This window comes from Streptopelia decaocto (genome assembly GCF_964273445.1).
Source record: "Streptopelia decaocto genome assembly, chromosome: 16".
Lineage (NCBI taxonomy): Eukaryota > Metazoa > Chordata > Aves > Columbiformes > Columbidae > Streptopelia > Streptopelia decaocto.
This window is the reverse complement of record NC_138671.1, coordinates 5743428-5763415: the sequence shown is the minus strand read 5'-3', so window position 1 is coordinate 5763415 and position 19988 is coordinate 5743428. Positions and strand designations below refer to the sequence as shown.

The 19988-nt window shown below is 41.1% G+C and overlaps 2 protein-coding genes across 6 annotated transcripts in view; one reads left to right on the top strand and one right to left on the bottom strand.

Moving 5' to 3' along the window:
* Window positions 1–1253: 1253 nt before the first annotated feature.
* UTP18 (UTP18 small subunit processome component) lies at window positions 1254–9195 on the bottom strand. The gene is made up of 14 exons (XM_082066860.1): window positions 8800–9195; window positions 8512–8636; window positions 8311–8406; window positions 7695–7774; window positions 7392–7477; window positions 6652–6777; window positions 6028–6202; window positions 5586–5686; window positions 4689–4779; window positions 4386–4509; window positions 3366–3540; window positions 2574–2716; window positions 2043–2099; window positions 1254–1378 (listed from the first exon to the last, which is right to left on the bottom strand). Exons 1-13 carry the CDS (start codon window positions 9142–9144, stop codon window positions 2075–2077), a joined length of 1692 nt encoding a protein of 563 aa, XP_081922986.1. The 5' UTR covers window positions 9145–9195; the 3' UTR covers window positions 1254–1378; window positions 2043–2074.
* A 318-nt stretch (window positions 9196–9513) lies between these two features.
* The window catches only part of MBTD1 (mbt domain containing 1), a 29323-nt gene continuing 18848 nt past the window's right edge, over window positions 9514–19988 (top strand). Inside the window, exons 1-6 of one of the 5 annotated variants that reach the window (XM_082067044.1) lie at window positions 9514–9864; window positions 12246–12434; window positions 17248–17449; window positions 18583–18722; window positions 19560–19674; window positions 19769–19851. In XM_082067044.1, coding sequence (XP_081923170.1) covers window positions 17296–17449; window positions 18583–18722; window positions 19560–19674; window positions 19769–19851 — 492 coding nt within the window. In that variant the 5' untranslated portion in view covers window positions 9514–9864; window positions 12246–12434; window positions 17248–17295. The remainder of the gene's footprint in view (window positions 9865–12245; window positions 12435–17247; window positions 17450–18582; window positions 18723–19559; window positions 19675–19768; window positions 19852–19988) is intronic. The other 4 variants (XM_082067043.1, XM_082067041.1, XM_082067040.1 and 1 more) reach the window with 4 other exon arrangements.

Sequence of the window (19988 nt, the reverse complement as noted above, 5' to 3'; positions counted from 1 at the left end):
AATAGGTGATTAAGTGCTGCCCTCTAGTGAAGTCATGAACCAGTTTCAGCACCTACATGTGTGAAATTCAACAAAAACCCTGGTCCCAGACAGATTGGTTCATTAGCGAAGAATCCTGCAGCAAGCACCTTAATAAAGTGTGCTTATGATTTAATTTTACTCTTCCATTGTAGAGCTGCTATTTTAGGTTTAGCACTGCAATAAGGTTAAACACTGAAGTTAATTTAACGCCTCCAGAGCATATTCTGCTTTTTCCTCTAATTTGTGAAATCAAGTTCTCATTTTACAGTGAAAAACTGTCAAAGCCATTTTAAAACCTATTGCATCAGAAAACACAATATTCCATTTTTTAAAAACAATATTATAAAAATTTAACAGGCTTGTATATTCAAAATTTTCGACAGGGTTCTAGAATTAGCTTTTTCTCATGCTCAGAGCACCTTTTTTGTAATGCCACTTTCACTGAAGGCTTAATGACTTCACTACTGGTTACTGGAGCACCTTGGCTCTTGATGTTCCTACCCAAAAAGCTCCCTCACGTGGACAGAGATATTGGCCACAATTCATTCTCAAAGCAGGGTTTTTATTGTAGGAGATTCCTAGTTGACTTTTTGTTCACTTAGAAAGAGGTGGCCACTTGAGGAACGGAGACATCAGAGGTGCGATATTTGGCAACAGATGAAGAACCAGCAACAACAGCTGTAACACGGTCCTTGCTCGGTGACCCTAATGGTATGAGAATTGCACAGTTTATTTAAAAATAAAGTATGAAGTCACACTCAGGATACTTCACTTTCACAGAAAGACAACAACAGGGCCTTCCTTTCCTTTAAGAATTAAAACCACATTACGCAGTTGTTTGTGACACGCAGGACGCAGGAAGCACAACTGCAGGTGGCATTTCTCACTTTTCAGTTCAGGCTCTTTAAGCTGCACCGGGCCTGTTAAGCTGGGCTCAGCTGCACCACCCACATCACCAGGGTTTCAGGTCACTTTGCTCCTCCAGTCAGCAAAATGCTGTTTCCAACCCAGCCTCAAATTCATCTGGCTAACAGAAAAGCTCAAGCTAAACACACAGAGCAGAGCTTACAGTTTACACAAAAGTAATGTTTTCTGTTTCAGCACTGCTTCGTACGCTTGTAATAAAGACATTTAAGCATTTCTGGAAGACATCATCTTGAATGGCAACCATTAAAGTCTAGTTAGTCATGTGCTTACACAAAACATCGGAAAAAGTTGAAACAACTTCTCTGGAAACTTATCAGGTACATTTATTAAGGAACAACATTTAAAAAATACAGATATTAGTATTTTTGAACTTGCATATAAAATAAAAATACTTGTTTGATTTCGTCAGCATACTTGTAGGTTACAACACCTGGGGAGAGATCAGTACAGAAATTGGTGTTAGTATTTTGCAAACATTTAGCCATCACAAAATTTTAGGCAAGCTTAACACGCAGAGGATGTATCTGCTCCCATTTGAAATGAGTTTAGCTTCCAATCATTCACACATTTTGGGTCAAACAGAAGTACTGTATTACTGTCAAGGCTACAGGTCTTTCCAGCTTCCCAGTAAGAGGTTGAGGTGCACAATAAAATTGAATCTGCGCACAAGCTACACTTCAAACTTCAGTAATTTATGTAATCTAAATTTGAAATGGTGCAGGCTCATGTGGGCTCACTTACATGACCGGGATCATGCCAAGTATCTGCCAACCTACAGCTCTTTCTAACTACACTGCCTACGAGTCTGATTTAAATATATTTAGATTTCTAAAACTGCTTTCAACAGGACTGAGCAGAATTTAGTTCTACTACCAACTCCCTGTAAGAGTATTGATAGAAAAGCTGAGACTGGCAAGACAATCCTGACTCTTGCCCATCACGTAGAGCCAACTGCATGAGTGATCCAGGCAGAACGGTTTCAGGTAACACAGAATTATGAACTTCCTGTTGCCATCTATAAAGTGGTGGAGGTAGCAAAAGGAAAGTAACTTCCTACAAGACAACGTTGTCAACAGTTCTGGTGCAACTTTTACCTCAGTAACTGGTCCATCTTCTCCCGTGTCTTTTAAAAATCTGAATAATGTTTCAGCCTAAAGAAAAGTTGAGACAAATTAAAAACTTTTCAGTAACCTGTTGAGTGAACAACGCAAAGAAGTAACAATGATTCAGCAGCGTCACTTTGAGTATTCTTGGCTCATCTGAAACACAGGTGTGGCATAGATAGCAATCAGCCACGTGCCAGATGTACTTCAAGTGCCATTATAACATGCAGTTCAAGTTCAAATAAAGGCCAAATCACAAGATTTATTCACTTTTTTACAGACTTGCTTGGGAGTCTTTTTATAAATTCTCCCTGTTGGACTTCATAAATCATTAAAATCTCTCATTAAAAATACAAAGCTTTTCAAGTATCACATAAAGTTACTTAGTTTAAAAAAAGAAACACTGCTGTCTGAGTTATTACCACTTCTTGCCCTTGCCACACTAGAGGAAAAAAAAATCTGCCCCATCTTACAGAATCTAAATAGGTTATCTGGGATTAATGAACCTTTCTTGGTACGTACCTAAATAACAAAGCTTTGCCTTTATTATTTGCTACAGAGAAAAAACCACTTCTGGGAGAAAAGTCCATAGATTGAGCAAGATAAATCTGCTTTCTTCTGAACACCGGGAAGTTTGAGAATACAGTATATGAAGGAATGTGTACCTGTTGAAAAATAGGTCATTAGTTATAACCGTTAGGAAAAAGCCACTAAAATTCAATTTACAGTACAAATTTAAAATTGAAGGTCTACGTTAAGTTTAAACATTCAGTTATATTCGTATCCTACACCACTCTATTGCATGTAGTTCTACTGGAGAAACAAGGTACAGGGAACGCGCTATGAAGCCAGTTATTGCAACTCATTAATTTTTAAGCGATTACATGTAAGTAAGTAAAAACAGGCTTCCATATCCTCCTATTAATTCAACAGTTCTGCTGTTGGGCAGAATTCTGACAAGGCTGGTGAAATTTTTAATGAGCTGGGAAAAACACCACATAGTAAGACCACTACAGTTACCAGCTGAAAATTCAGATTTGTTGCTGAGGTATATTAATGGCACTGAAATAAGGGCATTTTAAAAAGGGGAAAAACAAAAAATAAACTAGAGCGTAAGATGTTGTTTTCAGAACAATTTCCCTGAAGAAAAAATATTATTTCCTTATAAATGTACAGTATCTTGTACATGTCCTGATCTGCTTAGTCTAGCAAGTTCTGAGTACACATACCTGCTCGAAACCAGTCGTATTATATCACCAGGAACAGTTTTGATCAAGATACAAAAACCCCTTGCACTAAAGAACCTGAACATACCAGTTTGACGGCCTCATCAGCTTCACGGGAAGCCACTGCCAAAATTTCCGTGGTGGGATTGAAGGTCACACACGTAGCAGATGTAACAAGGTTCATTATGGCTTTAACTGGTTTAGGATGGTTTTCTTTGAGACAGACATCAGTAGTATACAAATTTACAACTCCAGAAGCTGAACTGAAGAAGAAATTAACAAAGATTATACCAAGCAGTAGCATTTACATGCATATTACCTTGTTATCTCCACCCATCATTCAATGTGATTTACAGTTACTTACTGGAGTTTGTAGCAAAATTTTGTTTGGAGGTTAATTTTGCTTTGGAGTTTATAACAGTGTTTAGTGGAGGGCTTATTATTATTATTATTATATATAAAGAGACACATTTAACTGTGAAGAGCCTGGATAAGCCCATCTCTTACATACCATGAATTGAAAACTAGTTATTCTAAAATAATTGAAAGTTCTTTTTCATTTTTTTATACTGAGTAAGTCCACTTGAAAATCCTCTTTTATAGTGGGCTAAGAAAATGCATACTGCACTTCAGCGCTTGCTAGTCTCTTTTAAAGGAATTGATACGCAAGCTGAAATTGCATCTTGGTAAGTACACTTAAGACACACTTCCAAGCTTGTGGCTTTAAGCTGAGGCACCTTTTCCAACGCTAACCTGCTATCTCGCAGGAGTGTTGTAAAGATAACTAGAAAAGGGGGAAGACCCTGAATTGATATTTGTCCTGCAGAGCTTGAGATTTCAGTCAGTATGATCTCAAAATTAACTGCTAAACCCATATATGGCAACAGTAATATATTAGAAGTGATACCGATATTAAGTGTGTTATAGTATTTCAGATGTACACATCACAAAACACCGTCACAAAACAGTCTATTAATCTATTCACCTCCACTCTAACCTTATTAAACTAAGCTTATTCCATGTTCCTACACTCTCACCAGCCACCAATAAGTTTACTAAAGAGATCCCAAATGAGATAGGAAGAAGTCATCAAATCCAAGTCACTTACCCACATGCCACATACTGGTTGTTTTTTGAAACAGCAATGCACTTTCCTTCCAAAGAACCCTCATCTTCAAATTTGTGTAGACACTTTCTGCTTCTCACATCCCAGATGAAAACTTCACCTTCCTCTGGTTGCAGAATAAAGTAGAAGATTACAGAAACCATATATACAGAACATATTGTGTATTTTGGTAAAATAAATCCCATTAGATGACAACCATTAGCTCATTTACAACTATAAAAGATTTATAAAAACTTACACAATTTAAACAGAATTACCATTAGTGCTGTTAGAGGGAATACTTACTTGAATAGCTATATATTTTACTGCTGTCTGGAGTGAAAGCAGATGCAGTGCATCTTCCGTTTACCTTCATAGTGCTAATCAGTTCCTTTGTCTATAGGATGAAGAACAACAATGGTGACAATGATTCTGCCAAAAAATCTGTAGGAAATTTGTTTCCATTCTCCTGTCCCACAAAAATTCAAAGTTAGCTACACCAACATTAAAAGAACAGCATCAACATTTTCAGTGCCTACAGACCAGAGCACAACTCCACGACCAATTTATTATTGTACAACTACAGGTAGTTCAGTAAACACTTATTCGCTCCCTCACCAAAGGGTCTTTATTATATAATAGAACTGAACTTCCTTTAAAAGTTTAAAGTATAAAACAGATCCAGCTGCCATCATATGGCATTTAAAAACTTAACTGAAAAAATTCTGTCTGCATTATGAATCACAGTAGATGGCACGATTCATGAACACAATACACCAGCATGCACTGGTGCTATTCCCAAAAAAGCAGCCATGTAATTCTCCTGCCCTCAATGCCCATTTCCACTCTGAGGCCATTCCTTTCGCCAGTGCAGTGTGTTCGTGCAATCAGCTGAAATACAACACTGAGATATGACTTTTTCCAGTGGCAGAATAAAAACCCCATGAAACTCTGGCCTTAACTCCACCAGTTCCAAACAGAACCGTATAGTCAAGAAAAAAATTCTTTGACACCCCAAAATAATTTCCTAAAGCTCCAGTTAGATGATTCAGCAGGTCATTTTGAATGCTGTCACAGTATGCCTCATACTTTATTTCAGCTGAAAGCTAGATGATTTTTTTTCAGATTGAATATAAGCAAGCAGATTCAAAAGGAAAAAGATACCAAGAAACTGAAGCTACATGAAGCATGAAGAAAAACTACCTTCATTGACAACAAGTGGAGGTAACCTGAAGTTCCAGTTAGAAGCATAAATGATCCATCCGGAGAGACTTCGAAGTTTTTGAGAAATCTTTCCTCCACACCTTTAAATAAAAGAGATTAAGAACTTCAAATTGGTATAATTTATTATTTTCCTTAACACTCAGAGGTACAATGAATAAGACCTGACTCCACTTCAGCTTTTCATTTCTGCAATACTCAGTCACAGTAAAGCTACAACTCAACCTTATTTATGTGTGACAATTAACTTTCAATAGTTTAGACAGAATAAAGTTAAAGGTACTTGAGTAAAGACCCCTGAAAACAAGTTAAAAATACTCCCACCATCAATTTACTGCACTTTCTTTTAAAGCAAATTCATACGCTATCCTTACTGGGGACAACTTCAACTATGCCCAGACACTTAAAGCACTATAAAACGTACCTCTTATTTTCTCTATAGGAATGATACTTCCACTCATCATGTCATACACAAAGAACATTTTATGGTGGGTACCAGTGGCTATAACTTGTTCTCCATCAACACTGAAACAAGCCTTATAGATTGGAAAACTCTCCAAATATATGCTCTGTATTTTTGGATTCCTTATACCATCAACCTTCAAACAAACAAACAAAAATATATTAAGGAACATGCCAAATACCTTTAGATAGAAAAGTCATATCAACCAGCCAGTACAAGAGACTTTGAGGAACACTAGTTTGAAGCATTAATCTCTTCCTCTCTTCCCAGTCCACAAACAACCCATTAGTCCTCATCACTGCAAAGCTTAAAACCAAATATTTTTAAAAACAAAACTTCAACTCAAAACTCTAATACAACTAAGTTTGCCTACACTCTGGAAGGGGCTGGTACGAAGTCAGATGGAAATTTCTTCCAACAAGATGCCTTTAAGCAAGCAAGTTCTGCTGTAACTAGACGTTACAACCCCGCGTGCACAGGAAGAGAGGAAAGCCTGTCATTCCAGGCGTATATTTCAGATATACTTATCCAAAAAAAGATTCCGTATTAGCGGCCATTTACAAAGCATAGACTGAAATTCTTCACCTGAAAGAGGGACACAGATCGATCATGCCCAGCAGTCATCACTACTTGAGCAGACGGATGAAACTGCACAGTCACCAGCTTTCCATTAGCAAAACGTTCCTGATTGGCAGGTAAGCAGGTGCTCATCTAGAACACAGATCAAGCAGATTAAAAACAACACAACTGGCACATTTTTGCTTATACTGATCAAACAGCCAATTTAATTGCTCTTTATTTGACAAGACCAAGATCTCAAACCCTCTAATGAACTTCCAGACAGCATGACATAAACAGAACATATACACAGTCAGTTGCTTCAATGCAGCAGCGCACACATAAGATAAACCAGCCAGCCTTGCTACTGCCTTCAAAATTAACAGTCCGTGTAAAACCAGTTGTATTCTGACTCATCTGAAATACCTGCAGAAGAGACAGTGTAAAAACACTCTTTTAAGGCTGTCACTTCTCAAAGACCATTTCAGCAGCCTCAGAGTTTTGGGATAATTTCACCCTTCCCAGAAATTAAAATCCTACAAGACACTACTTCAGAGAATATACTTCTTATGTCAAACCATACATCTCAATTTATTGTTTCATGCTTTCAAGAGGTGAACTATCCAATTTGTCCAACTGTTTACTCTCTAGAGTTTCTAGTTACAGAAACAAAGAAGAAACTCGTATGATCTTACTGCCCAAATAGCAAAGAGGTCACAGCATGCATACAGGTCAAACTGAGGTGGAAAGATAAGGTTTGCCTTTACCTTCAGAATACCTCTTGGCAGGGACTCCGAGTTTGATATAAAGTTGCCAGTCCTGCACAGCAGATCATTCTCTTCATCACTCTCACCTAATTAAAACAAAGCACATTGAAAACACTAATTACGCAAACACTCACACATCACACCCCACAAATTTATGGAAACAAAGCACACTGAAAGAAGGAATAAAGCAAATTATCCAGCATGTTATCACAGTACTGAAATGAGAAAACATAAAAAATAATTATAAGGAGATGAAGAAGGAAACATACTAACATTTATTTCAATAGTAATGGGATCATTTACCATCACTTGCAGTCTTTTTGGATTTCTTCCTGTTTTCTAAATCAGCCCAGGCAGGAACTCCTCCCATAGCTCGCTGAAACCTGGTGAGAGAAGGGGAAGGGAGGAAGAGGAGAAAAAAACCCAAGTTTTACTGTGCTTTCCATGTTTTGCCTATCTCCTGAATGTAAATCTAAAGCAAAATTGATACCAAACATCAAAGCCCTGTTCTTAGGAGCAATACCTGCTAAAGCCAAGGCAACACAAAAACATCTGAAGTTCTGCTTTACTATCTAACTACATTCACATTTCAGTTCATTCTTATATACCATACTTAGCTACTATCTTCTTATCATCCTATTTACAAAGGAAGATATCACTATAAAAATTTTCTGGCATAACACCCTAGAATAGAAATTTGCACACATTTACTAAACCAAGTATTAAACAAATTAGCCTATGCAATGCTAATGCATATTTTATTTATTATTCTTGATATTATCTTGGATTTAAAAATACTGTATTGCAAGAAGCAATAGATTTAAACAAGACAAAGCAATGCAGTAGGTAAAAAGTTACTTTGAATGTCACATAAATGTATCTTAATAAAGTTAGCCACAAAAACATTAATGAAACTCACTGTTCTTCAAGTCGTCTTTTTAGCTTTTTCTTAGTAAGTACCTTCTCAGCATCACTTTTCATGAAATCTTTCCTATACTTATGAGTCATATCAACACTAGAGGAGAAAAAACACACAGAACATGACCATCATTCCAACCGAAGCCACTTACAGTCACTCTTGAGCGTGACATGTAATTCCCACGGGCAAACTTGAACTTACTTTTCCTCAGCTTCATCATCTTCATCCACCCAGGCTGGTTTTTTAGGTAGCAATTGACCTTTTGCTTCATTTTCTACTTCCGAATCGCTGGAGTCTCTCCACGCACTTCTCTCTGCAGCCTCACGCTGAAAACAACCAAACCGCCCGTTTAGCCCAGTCACGGGGAGATGACAGACACGGCGACGGGGACCGGGAGCCGAATCCCTCCCCAGTCCCTGCCCAGGGCCGCAGGACCCGCCGCCCCCCGCGCTCCCCGGGCCCAGGACCGGCCGCGGGGCCCAGCCCTACCCGCTGGGGGCCGGCCAGGCGCTGCAGCAGCTCGTCCTCCTCCACGTTGAGGCTGTCCCCGAACACCAGCTCCTCCAGCTCCCGCTCCGGGCCCGACGGGCGGGACAGGGCGCTGAGGTGCCGGGCGCGCCGGGCCGCCTCCTCCGCCGCCTGCTGAGCCGCCTCCCGCTCGGCTGCCGCCGCGTCCGCCCGCGGCTGGAACTGCTTCATAGTTTTCTTCGTTTTCTTCGTTATTTTCTTCGTTGCTTTCTTCGTTATTTTCTTCGTTGCTTTCTTCGTTTTCTTCTTCGGCGCCGCTCCGGCCGCTGCCGGGCCCGCCCGCGGCGCCTCCGCTACGATCCCCATCGCTGCCCAAGAGACCGCAGTCGCCGGAACCGGAACACGTGCGCGCTGGCCACGTGATCCCCTCCTTTACCCCGCCCCCGGGCGTGATAGGCTCACGCCGCTGCCCCTCCTCAGCCCACGTGACCCGGCCACGTCCCCGCCCTCAAGACGCTGTCACGTGCCCTCCTTTCTTTGCCTTCCTCCCGCTCCCCCACCCCGCTTTCCACGTGACGCGTCCCACGGTCGGGCCGCTCCATTACGCTCTCAGGGGGGGACCCGCACCCCGGATGACAACAACCGCCCCTCCTCGGCGGCCCAGCAGCCGCTCCTCCCTTGTCGCCATCCAGCAAAAGGCAAAGCAACCCGCGGCGGGGCTGTTTTTATCCTCCAGCCTCCGCTCTGCCGCTCTGCCCCCTCTTTTCCGAATGGTTTCTCCCAGAGGGGGTACGGCGAGCGAGGAAGCCCCAAACAGCTGGGAGCCCAATGAGGGCGCGCGGTGGGCCGGGCGCCGCGCCTGCGCACGGTCGGTATGCTAATGTTGTTGATGTTCCGGCGCAGGGAGTTGGGTTTCTTTCTCCGGCTGAGTGAGAGGCTGAACTTTCCAGGCCGCCTCCTGCCCCGCCGGGCCCGGCCCCTCGCAGGGGGAGGCGGCAGGCGGAGGGGGCCGAGCCGAGGGGAGGGGGCAGAGGCAAGCGGGCGTCTCCTGCCCATGAGGGCCTGATGGAAAACACAAAGGACCTGGTGAGTACCGCAGCCGGGGGGAGGCGGTGACCGCGCTGGGGGCTGCCCCGCTGAGGGGGGCGAGCGCCTGAGGGGGGCGGCGGGGCTGGGGGGCTGAGCGATCCCCCTCGGTGCGTGTGCCGGGAGCGGCCGGGGCTGTGTGGGAGGGGAGCAGCTCCGGCACCCTCCGGCTTTTTTCGGGGAGCGGGGGCGGTTCTGTGGGGGGAAGGGGCTGCCAGCGCGGGGTGCGGAGCGAGGCTGCCGTTCCGCGCGGAAAGTTTATTGAGGGGAGTGGAGGAGCCCCCCTGGGGCTGGGAGGTGCGGGGGGAGCCGGGGGCGGGTGGATGATCCCCTGTCACCCCCACGGGAGCTGCGGGCACGTGGAGCGGCGCTTCCCCCTTTGTTGTGATCCCGGCCGGGCGCTGCGCTCCCCCCGGCCCGCTGGGGCTGGGATGGATCGGGGGAGGATGGGGGGAGTTCCTTCCTCCTCCTCTTCTTCCTGCCGGGATGGGGAGTGTTGTGGTTTCACCCGGCAGGCAGCCAAAGGCCACACAGCCGCTCGCCCCCCACCCCGCAGCGGGATAAAGGAGAGAATCGGGCGAAAAAAGAAAGGAAAAAAAAAAAAGTGAAACTCGTGGGTTGAGATAAAGTCAGTTGAATAGCACAGAAAGAGAAGGTAGCAATAGTAGTAATGATGAATGAAGAATATGCAAAACAAGTGATGCACAGTGCTATTGCTCACCACCTGCTGATGGGTGCCCGGCAGCCGTCGCCCCCTCAACCAACTCCCCCCAGTTTCTATACTGAGCGTGATGGCACATGGAATGGAAAATCCCTTTGGCCAGCTTGGGTCCGCTGTCCTGGCCGAGTCCCCTCCCGGCTCCTTGTGAAGCTCCTCGCTGCCAGAGCATGGGAAGCTGAAAAGTCCTTGATTTAGCTGCGGTACTGCTGAGCAACGGCTAAAACATCAGTGTCTTATCAGCACTCAGACTAAATCCAAAACAGAGCACTATACCAGCTACTAAGAAGAAAATTAACTCCCAACTCTAAACCAGGACAGGTAGTAAAAAGTTTTAGATTATCTCGTATTTAGCAATCCAGTCGCACTCGGACACACTTCTCTTGGTGGTCCACATAAGTGCTGGTTTTTCAGCAACTTCCTCTTGTAGTTAAAGCCTTTAAGGTTTACTTTTCCAGTCGTGCTCATTTCAAGCGCTATAGAGTATTCTTTAATAGTAACACTTCAAAAGTTCAGGATTCTTTGCATCCAGTTGTTCCCTCTGTATAATTTTTATGGCTGTTCATATTTTGACTTTGTTCTTAATGTGAGGAGCAGTAAACCTGTGAAACCAGTTTCACTTTCAGGTTGTTGCTGGAAATGTTTAAACTGTAGCGATTTCTGTCCAATGTGACTTAAAAAAAAAAAAAATCCTACTAAAAGGATACAAAGCATATGCTGATTATGGTAAAAACTGCTGCATGTGGAAAAGTAATTAATTTTAAAATAAGGATTTAAGATGTGGGTGTGGCAGCCATTGTGATTTTTCACATCTAAAACCAGATAAAACCGACAGCTGTAGGGCGGTTTTCTGTATTTTAAATTAAGATTATTTTGCAGGCTTAAGGACCTGCATTTACTTGTTTGCCGTATTCATTTATAAGTCTGATTTTGACTTGTAGGGAGTGGGACAGGAAGGCTGTGAGAGTCTAATCTGGAGCATAACATGTGAACTAAACCAATATGTTCCTTTAAAAAAGCAATCAAACTTGGTAGTCTTTACTCATTGTTTCCACTCTCCTATATGGAAGTTTTTGTTTATGCCACAAGAGCAGTTTAGTGTTGTTCTAGAGTGTGTAGCCTTGTGCATGTGCAAAAGGATTGTAGACTGAAAGTAAGAATTCTCTTCATTCCTGTTCCCTAAAGAGTGAGGTGACTGTGGCAGTAAAGACAGCGTGTACAAAAGTTCCCTCTGATTGGCTTTCATTTCTCTTACCATCTAAAATTTGATTTAATTTTGCAAGGCTTTTGATACCTTCTGCAAACTGCTACTGCATACCTTCATTTCTCAGGTAAGTCAGTACAATCGGGGCATGTGTGATATGTTGCTGCATCTGGCTCTGAGCACATGGAATGAATTCAGCTGTTGAAGACTTTGGTTTGGGGTTGGTGGTGGTTTTTGGGATGTTTTTTACATTTAAATTGATTTTTTTTTTTTTTATGGTAACACAGTATTTAAAGTGAAGTATTTGGCTCTTCCAGATACTCCTAGAAGGGCTTCGTAGAAACATAAAGGAGTTTGTAACAGATTTTCAGTTTTCTCGAAACTCAGATATTTCTCATATTAATCATCACAACCCCCCTCCAAAATTGCCTGCTAATTTGATATATTTTTTTATGAAAGAGTCTCCCCTCTTGTGTGAAAACCCCTGGGGAAGAGGCTATGGACAAAACCATTGGCACACAGCAGAAACTGGCTTCAGACAAAATGCTGTCATACATAGCAAATGAAGAGACAGGAAAAAACATTTCTGTAATTTTCCAGCAGAGATTTTACTTATAATAAGAGTGGAAGGCACATTTCCAGATAGAGGTGAGTTGCTTATATAAAAAAGTAAGTTTGGTTGGTTATGATTTCCAGGAATCCCAAGGTGTTTAGCTTTGGGGTTTTTTTGTTTGTTTGTTTTTAATGAAAGCTGAAAGTATGTTTTCTTTAAATTGATACCGTGTTTGAATTTTCTTTTTTTGTCATGCTGTGAGGCACAATTAGACTTCAGTTCCACAGGGGGCAAGCTCGTATTACTACACTAAATTATTTTGGCCAGCTTACATTCAGAAGAGTTGCAATAAATTAGTTCCATCGTCTTATTTCCTTAATACCAACATCCAGAGCTAAAACTAAGCTTGTAGCATGAAACATTAATGAACTTTTCAAAACAAAAGCTGTGCATCAAATGTAATACCACCGTGGAAATGTACTATGGGAAGTGCATGATCTGTTAAGGATATGTGAGTAAAGTGAATGTATCTTATCACACTCGAAGGTTGTGGTGACCTCATTGTTGACCTTGGCCTCAGATACCATCTGTCTGAACTTCTGTCACATTTCTGGGGTTTGGATCTGAGTATAGAAAGTGACGCCTCTTGTATAGGTGCCTTTGTTAAGCTATAGCTCCTGTACTCAAAGCTCCAAATTGCTGCTTTTCTGAACACCAAATTGATCAGTAGTAACAACAACAATTTTGAGTGGTTTGAAACCTTTCTGTGACTGTTGTGGGTCATCCATCTTTGACTTGGATGCACCTGGGGGGAAGGAGTTTGGTTACTTAATAATGGGGTATTTTTTGTAGCAAGCTTTCACCTTCGAAGCACTTTCATGTAAATTTTGCCAATAATTGAGCCTAGTCAAGACACTAAAGCAATTTCCTGAGTAAGTATTTGATGTCTAATTGATACTAAGTTGTTTTACGTTGTGTTTTGGCCATGCATTGTTTGCCCTTTGTGACCAATTTTTTATGCAGAAAGAGTAGTTATTATGCTCAGAGAATGTATGCTGTAATGTGGTGACCAAATTCAACTGTATGTATATATGACTATACGTTAATTGAGTGAGAAACTAGTTATTTTTCATATTTGTATAGATTTGCCATCCTCCTTTTAGGGAAAGGAGTTTCCTTAACTATATTCTTTTACTGTACCGTTTGCCCTGTGCAATAGTTAATTAAGAGTATTTCTCAAAAATACGTTGCTGCCAAGTATTCACAGGGAGGAGAGGAAGAACAGGAAAATGGGAAGTTGGGCAGAATAAGAAAGGAGTTCTTGAGAGTTCCTTTCTCCACCCATCGCTTCAATAAAGAAAAGTATGCGAGAAAACCCCCAAGCAAATAGTCATACAGGCTTATTCGCCAGTCCCGCTTATGCTAGATTTTGTGTGGCTCTAAAAATCTTTCCTGTTGAGGAACCAGTAATCTCATTAGGAAAATAAGCCTTAGCCAGTATGCCTGAAAGTTTGTCGTGTTCTTTTGTGTGTGCATTGCTTCTGTTTAATGTACAAGCAGACTCTATTAGTGATGGAGTTGTCCTTTTTGTCAGGGTGCCGTTTTTGACCTTTGAGTTCAGAGTTCTACCTCAGCTTTCTGTTTCGGATGTTAGGATTTGCAAAAAAATAGGACCCCTGACTTCTGCAGGAAGGCTTGTCAGAGATTCCACATGTTGTTCGCTTGTTTCTATAAGTGCTGTGTCTCAGCGTGGGTTAAAAAGAACCTTAGGGGTGTTTATTATCAAAATAGAAATGTCTTGATCTGCTCTAGCAAAATTCCAGCATAGGTACTGGCACGTCTTCTTCCCTAACTTCCACCTCCTTCTGCACACTAAGTACATAATGGTTTTTTTTTGTTGCAAAACTGTATCTTTTCTGAGTCTCACAAAAGATCTTTTGAGTAATTTGCTCAGAATTATAATCCAGATAACAACTAAAAATTAACATTAAGAATGTCCTACAAAAATTATCTGGCAGACATGGTTATCTTCTGGCAAAAAGTTGGATTAAAATGTTTTATAAAAAAACTATGGTATTATTTTAAAATAACAAGCAAAGCTGCTGTTTTGAATTGCTCATAACTTGAACTGTGACAGTTTGGCCCAATATGAAGTAAATGGAAAGGTGATATATGAGACTTGTTTCAACAGCGTGGTTAAACTCCACAAACTTGGTCATTGCTATTTAGGAACCTGTGTGATGCTGAAGGATGATTTTCTTAGTGGAGGGCCCAACTTTCCATAAAGTGAAAACGTTTTCTTTCTCACCTGTGGATATTTTGTCAAAGAGGGGTTGGCAGTAATATTGAGGTTTTAAACGTATGTGATGTAAAAGAACCACCAACCAAACGAGCCAGCCGCACTGTTGCGGTAACCAAGGTCGCAACTGCACGCAGTGCTCTGACTTCCCTCCATGCGGCTGGTCCTTCATCCCCCGATTCTTCTGTCCCCCCCTTGCCATGGGGCAGAGCTGGCTGGAGAGCTGCTCTCCTGGAGGCGCTGGGACCGGCCTGCGCTTCTCGTCCTTCTGAGCCGCTCCAGCATTTCACATCTCAGCCAGCACAGTGCTGGGCAGAGCAGAACTGCCCTGTGGGGCCCGAGGCCTCCAGGCTGGAATGGAGAAAAGATGTTCTGAGACTGCCTTGTGCTGCAGCTAAAGGGTTCAAGTTCTCCTTTTTGTGGGATGAGGCCCTAATCTCTTAGTGAAACCAGCTCAGCTGATTGATGGAGGGTGAGTGAATGAGGAAGATCCTGCCCACGTACTCCGAGACGCCACTAATATCCACCTATGACAATAAAAGGTGTCAAGGTGTTCTGGCATTACCATTGGGAATATGGTGTGGCTTTTGATTCCTTACCTGAAGCTGTGGTCAGGGAAAGTTAAATATTGTGAGGCATTGAGAAGTTTGTGAAATATCTAAGAAGATGATGAGTCTTCATGTTCTGAGCTGTAAATTACTGCCGCTGTTCGCAGAACACCGTATCCATGGCAACGTTGTGCTCAACTTCTGCCTTCACCTACACACACGTGCACACACAGATAACTGATCTTGCCTCTTGTTGGCCAGTAGGATCAGTAGTAGTGCCCAGGTGAGAGGTGTTCCCAGTGCAGGTCAGGATGAGCTTTGGTTCTACCATCACTCAGTGGTTAATGACTGTGACCGTTACCCCAGCTACTTCTGGCAGATGCTGGTTCCTCCAAGGAAATGTCAAGTTATGCCCCATCCTAGGCTTTGGTTGGTTTTAACATCATTTTGAATTGTTCACTGAGGAACATGTGCGTAATTAACATTACACTGACTTTTTGTTTCAAAGCTGCTTTTAGTCCTTTAAATTTGTTCACCTTATTGCATAACCTTTTGTGCTTACTGGTTTTTGTGCAAGTTGTGTTGTGGGTTTTTTTAATTGTTATTTTCTTATTGAGTTCTAGGATTGGGTCAGCGTGGAAGTCAGTTTTCCCTTTTAACTATAAGGATATCCTTCCATAATAGGATTTAGTCAGATTGCAGAGGAGAATAGAGGATATTATAATAAAGGGATAGCAGTGCAGAAAAAGGCTCGGATGAGATCCAACAATAAAGATGTTCAGGCATATACTCTCTAGGAAAGGGATTTGGGGAATTACTGTGAAATCTTAAAGCTATGAATCCAAATGCAATTTAAGAAGGCCAAGTCTGATCACATGCTGTTATTTTTCTATCTGCAATGACTTTAAAATAAAATTATCTCTTGGAAGAGGAAGTAGAGGTAAAGCTTTTCTTAGTATTCTTTTTTTCTTGGCTGTACTTCTTTCTCCAAACTTGTGCTTCCATTGTAGAATTTTTCTTTGTCTTCTCTTAATCTGTTACTTCCCCTCAAACTTAGTGGATACTGTTAAGGATAATGAAAATACTTTGAAATTTATTGTATTTTTAGCTTAATGAGGTCAGCTCACATAGCAATAGCCTTGCTTCACTAGAGCTGTGTAAGATATTTATAAAGTGAAAACTGTCACTGTATTAAAATGCATGTATTGGATGTGCAGCAGAAAAAAGACATCAGCTAATCTATTGTTTATACTTCTTTAATGTGTTTGGAAATGACCTGTTATATGCTGTTCAAAATTGTATGGGGTTTTTTGACCTCCGGATTTTCTGGTTATAGGAAAAAACTCTATTATATAACAAGTTTTTGTATATGACAGTAGCAAATTAGTCACCTTTCTATCTTTTAGCATTTATACAGACCCTATTGCCATAGTAACTGAGCTCTTCATAATTGTTAATGTATTAATCCTCAGAATATCCCTGTGAGGTAGAGAGGTGTTTCTGTGCCACACGTGAGAAAGTGAATCACGGGGAAGCTGATTTATCGCTAACCCCACGGGGCAGTGAGAGCAGAGATCCGCTCTGGTTTCTGGTCCTGGGGAATAGTGCCCTCTTGATTGAACTGCCTTTTCTCTGCCCAGCTTTCTCAAATGAATGAATTTTAGTGAAATTGGCTGCAGCCATCTGGAATGTGCTCATTTGCATGTAAGATCTGTGTGCCTGTCATTATTCAGCATGTCACGATTAATGAACTCTGAAGATACCAAGAAAAGGAAATGTATGGACTGCTACTGTGTATTCGCAGTGGATCGTGAGAGAGATTTTTATTCCTGTATATCACAATACCAAAAATTGGCTCGTTTTGACTCTACTGATATTAAGTTAATTGGCAATATATGGCTCATATCTCTGTCCTGATAGAGCAGTTGGTTAATACATCTACTTTTGAAGGCTGACTTTGACTTTTGAAGCTTTTGAAACTTGACTTTGAAATATTTGCATTCAGAATGCTCTGCTGTTCTTTGGGGTTTTTGTTGGTTGGTTGTTTTCTTTAATTTTTAGACAGAACATACTTCACGAGCAGAAAGGAAAAGACGCGATTCATTCGGGATGTTTGACGGTTATGATAGTTGTAGTGAGGACACGAGCAGCAGCTCCAGTTCAGAAGAGAGTGAAGAGGAGGTTTCTCCTTTGCCATCCAGTCTCCCAATCATAAAGAATAATGGACAGGTCTATACTTATCCAGATGGCAAGTCTGGCATGGGTAAGTGTGTGGTGCATGGGTACAAAGAGCTTGATATTTATGTTTTTCAGCCCGTGCTGTGAGTTGTGAGGATCCAATCCCACATGTTGGTCCTGATAGAAAATGGACCAGAACAGCTGAAGGGTTTGGGTTGGTTTGGTTTTGGGCAGGAAAATTGTTTGGTTTTTGCTAAACTGAAATAAGGTAAATTTTGAATCCTTCTCTAAGGAAAGAAATAGCATGGGAACATCTGCCCTCCCATCAGATGTGTGGTGTTCATATATGCACATGTATGTGTATGTTCTCATGTACATTGCCTTTATTATTTGAGGAAAATGTCAATGTGTTCTCTCTACGCTTGGGCATGTATTCTCTCTACCCTTTATGCTATATATACAATATATTCAGATACATTTCTTCCTATACTAGAAAAGTTCATTGCTGCTACTGTATAAAGTCTGTTAGTGTGTACCTGTTCACCACCCACCAGCTCTGAGCTGGAGAATACTGGGAAAAAAATTGAAAAAACAAAAGGAAGAGTGTTTTTATCATTGGGGAAAAATATTTTAGCCAAAATCATTAGTGATTAGTAGAGCTCTCTCTGGGTAGAATCTTGGTATTATCGCATTGGCATAAGTTGGTCACAAACTCATATTCATCACGAAACAACTCTGTGGGTGACGCTATAGCCTCCGAAGCATATGATTCCAGCTAGAAGAGAATATTGGTGGCCTAGGGTACTTTGGGGATACTAATTTATGAATCAAAGAAGAGTTCTGATTTTATTTCAGCTTGGAAGTATTAAATATTTAGAGGATATCAAGATTGGCAGACCCCAATTCAAAGCAGACGTTTCCTTGAGAACCACAAAAATCAGCTTAAACTGATTTAGCTGGGTCATTCACTTCTACCAGCAGTAAAATTAATAGAGAGTAGAAAAAGCCACTTTTTCACCAGTGAACTTGAGGTTCTTAGTGTTTCACTGACGCTCGTGGTATTACTTTAAGTTATTTTTCTGTGCAAGTCTCTTCAAACTCTAAGCAACTGTTTGGTGGTGCCACCTACAGGACCTTCCTTTGGTCGTCTTTATTCTGGATTTTTACTGAGGTCTCGATTACACTCTTGACACTTGATGTTTTCTCTCCTCTGTCTAGCTACATGCGAGATGTGTGGAATGGTTGGTGTCCGTGACGCTTTTTACTCTAAAACAAAACGCTTTTGCAGTGTGTCGTGCTCTAGAAGCTACTCATCGAACTCCAAGAAGGCCAGCATTCTGGCCAGACTTCAGGTAGCGGTACAGACACCATTTTCTTTCTATACTTACTATAGCATGTGTAAAACATGTACCTTTGTAAAACTTGCATGATGTTTTAAGATAAGTCAAGTTTCTTAACATATATAAAAATTTCACGAGTGACTTTTGTAAGCCAAAACTCAAAACTGTATCAGTCTTGAACAAATTACTTTGTTCAGCAGAGCAAATTCCAGACAATAGTGACTCCTTATTTCGTTTCTGCTGCAGAGACTCTATGCAAGAAAACGTACAGTCTACATATGTAGTGACTCGAAATTCCATGCATCTCATACCCAAGATACTTTTTGTCTTTAGAGGGTGTAAAGGTTTATGTAGCATTGTTGTGGTTTGGTTTTGAGGGTTTTCTTAACTGTACAGATTTCCAAAAAGAGTTTTGTTCTGTTCACTTAAAATATTAATCAAGCAATCATGAAGTTATATTTGTAACCTTCAAGAAAAGAGATAGAAATGTCAGGAAATATTACGTCTTATCTCAAATTCACTGCAACAAATGCCAAGAAATTGCATTGGTATAAATGAGATTTAAAGTTCTTCCTTTTGACCTGCTTTTAAAAGATATCTATTTTTCAGGTAAACAACAATGAATCTATAATGCTGTTCAAGTTGGAATACTAGTACAAAAGCCATCTTTTGGACGTTCTTTGCTACTGGTTTTTAACTTTATTTAATATTACATGTAGTTTTGTGATACTTAGTCAACTTCTATTCTGTGGTGTTCTAATTTTAGTTAAATGTACCAGAAATATGCTACACCTATGGAAATTTCCCAGTGGGTGTTTAGAAAGGCTTTATTTACTTAGCTTTTTTTTGTTTTAGGGTAAACCTCCAACAAAGAAGGCTAAAGTTCTACAAAAACAACCCTTAGTGGCTAAATTAGCAGCATATGCTCAGTACCAAGCAACTTTACAAAACCAGGCAAAGACTAAAGCAGGTAATGCCATGTAAACAGCTGAAACAAATCCTTGGTAATACAAGATTTGTGGCTCATTAGCAGCTTCCTAAACAAAATACCTTCCTCTTTGCAGCTGTCCCTGTGGAAGGCTTCAGCTGGGGTAACTACATCAATAGCAATAGCTTTACAGCAGCTCCTGTTACCTGCTTTAAACACGTACGTATTTTTTAATAAAGTGTTGTCCCTTTGTGTGCGTGAGAGTCCGTGGTGATTCTTCAATTCATTTTTGCAAAACATTCCTATGCAAGTTTGTTTTGTAACCTTGGACTATGAAACTTATATTGTAAACTGTG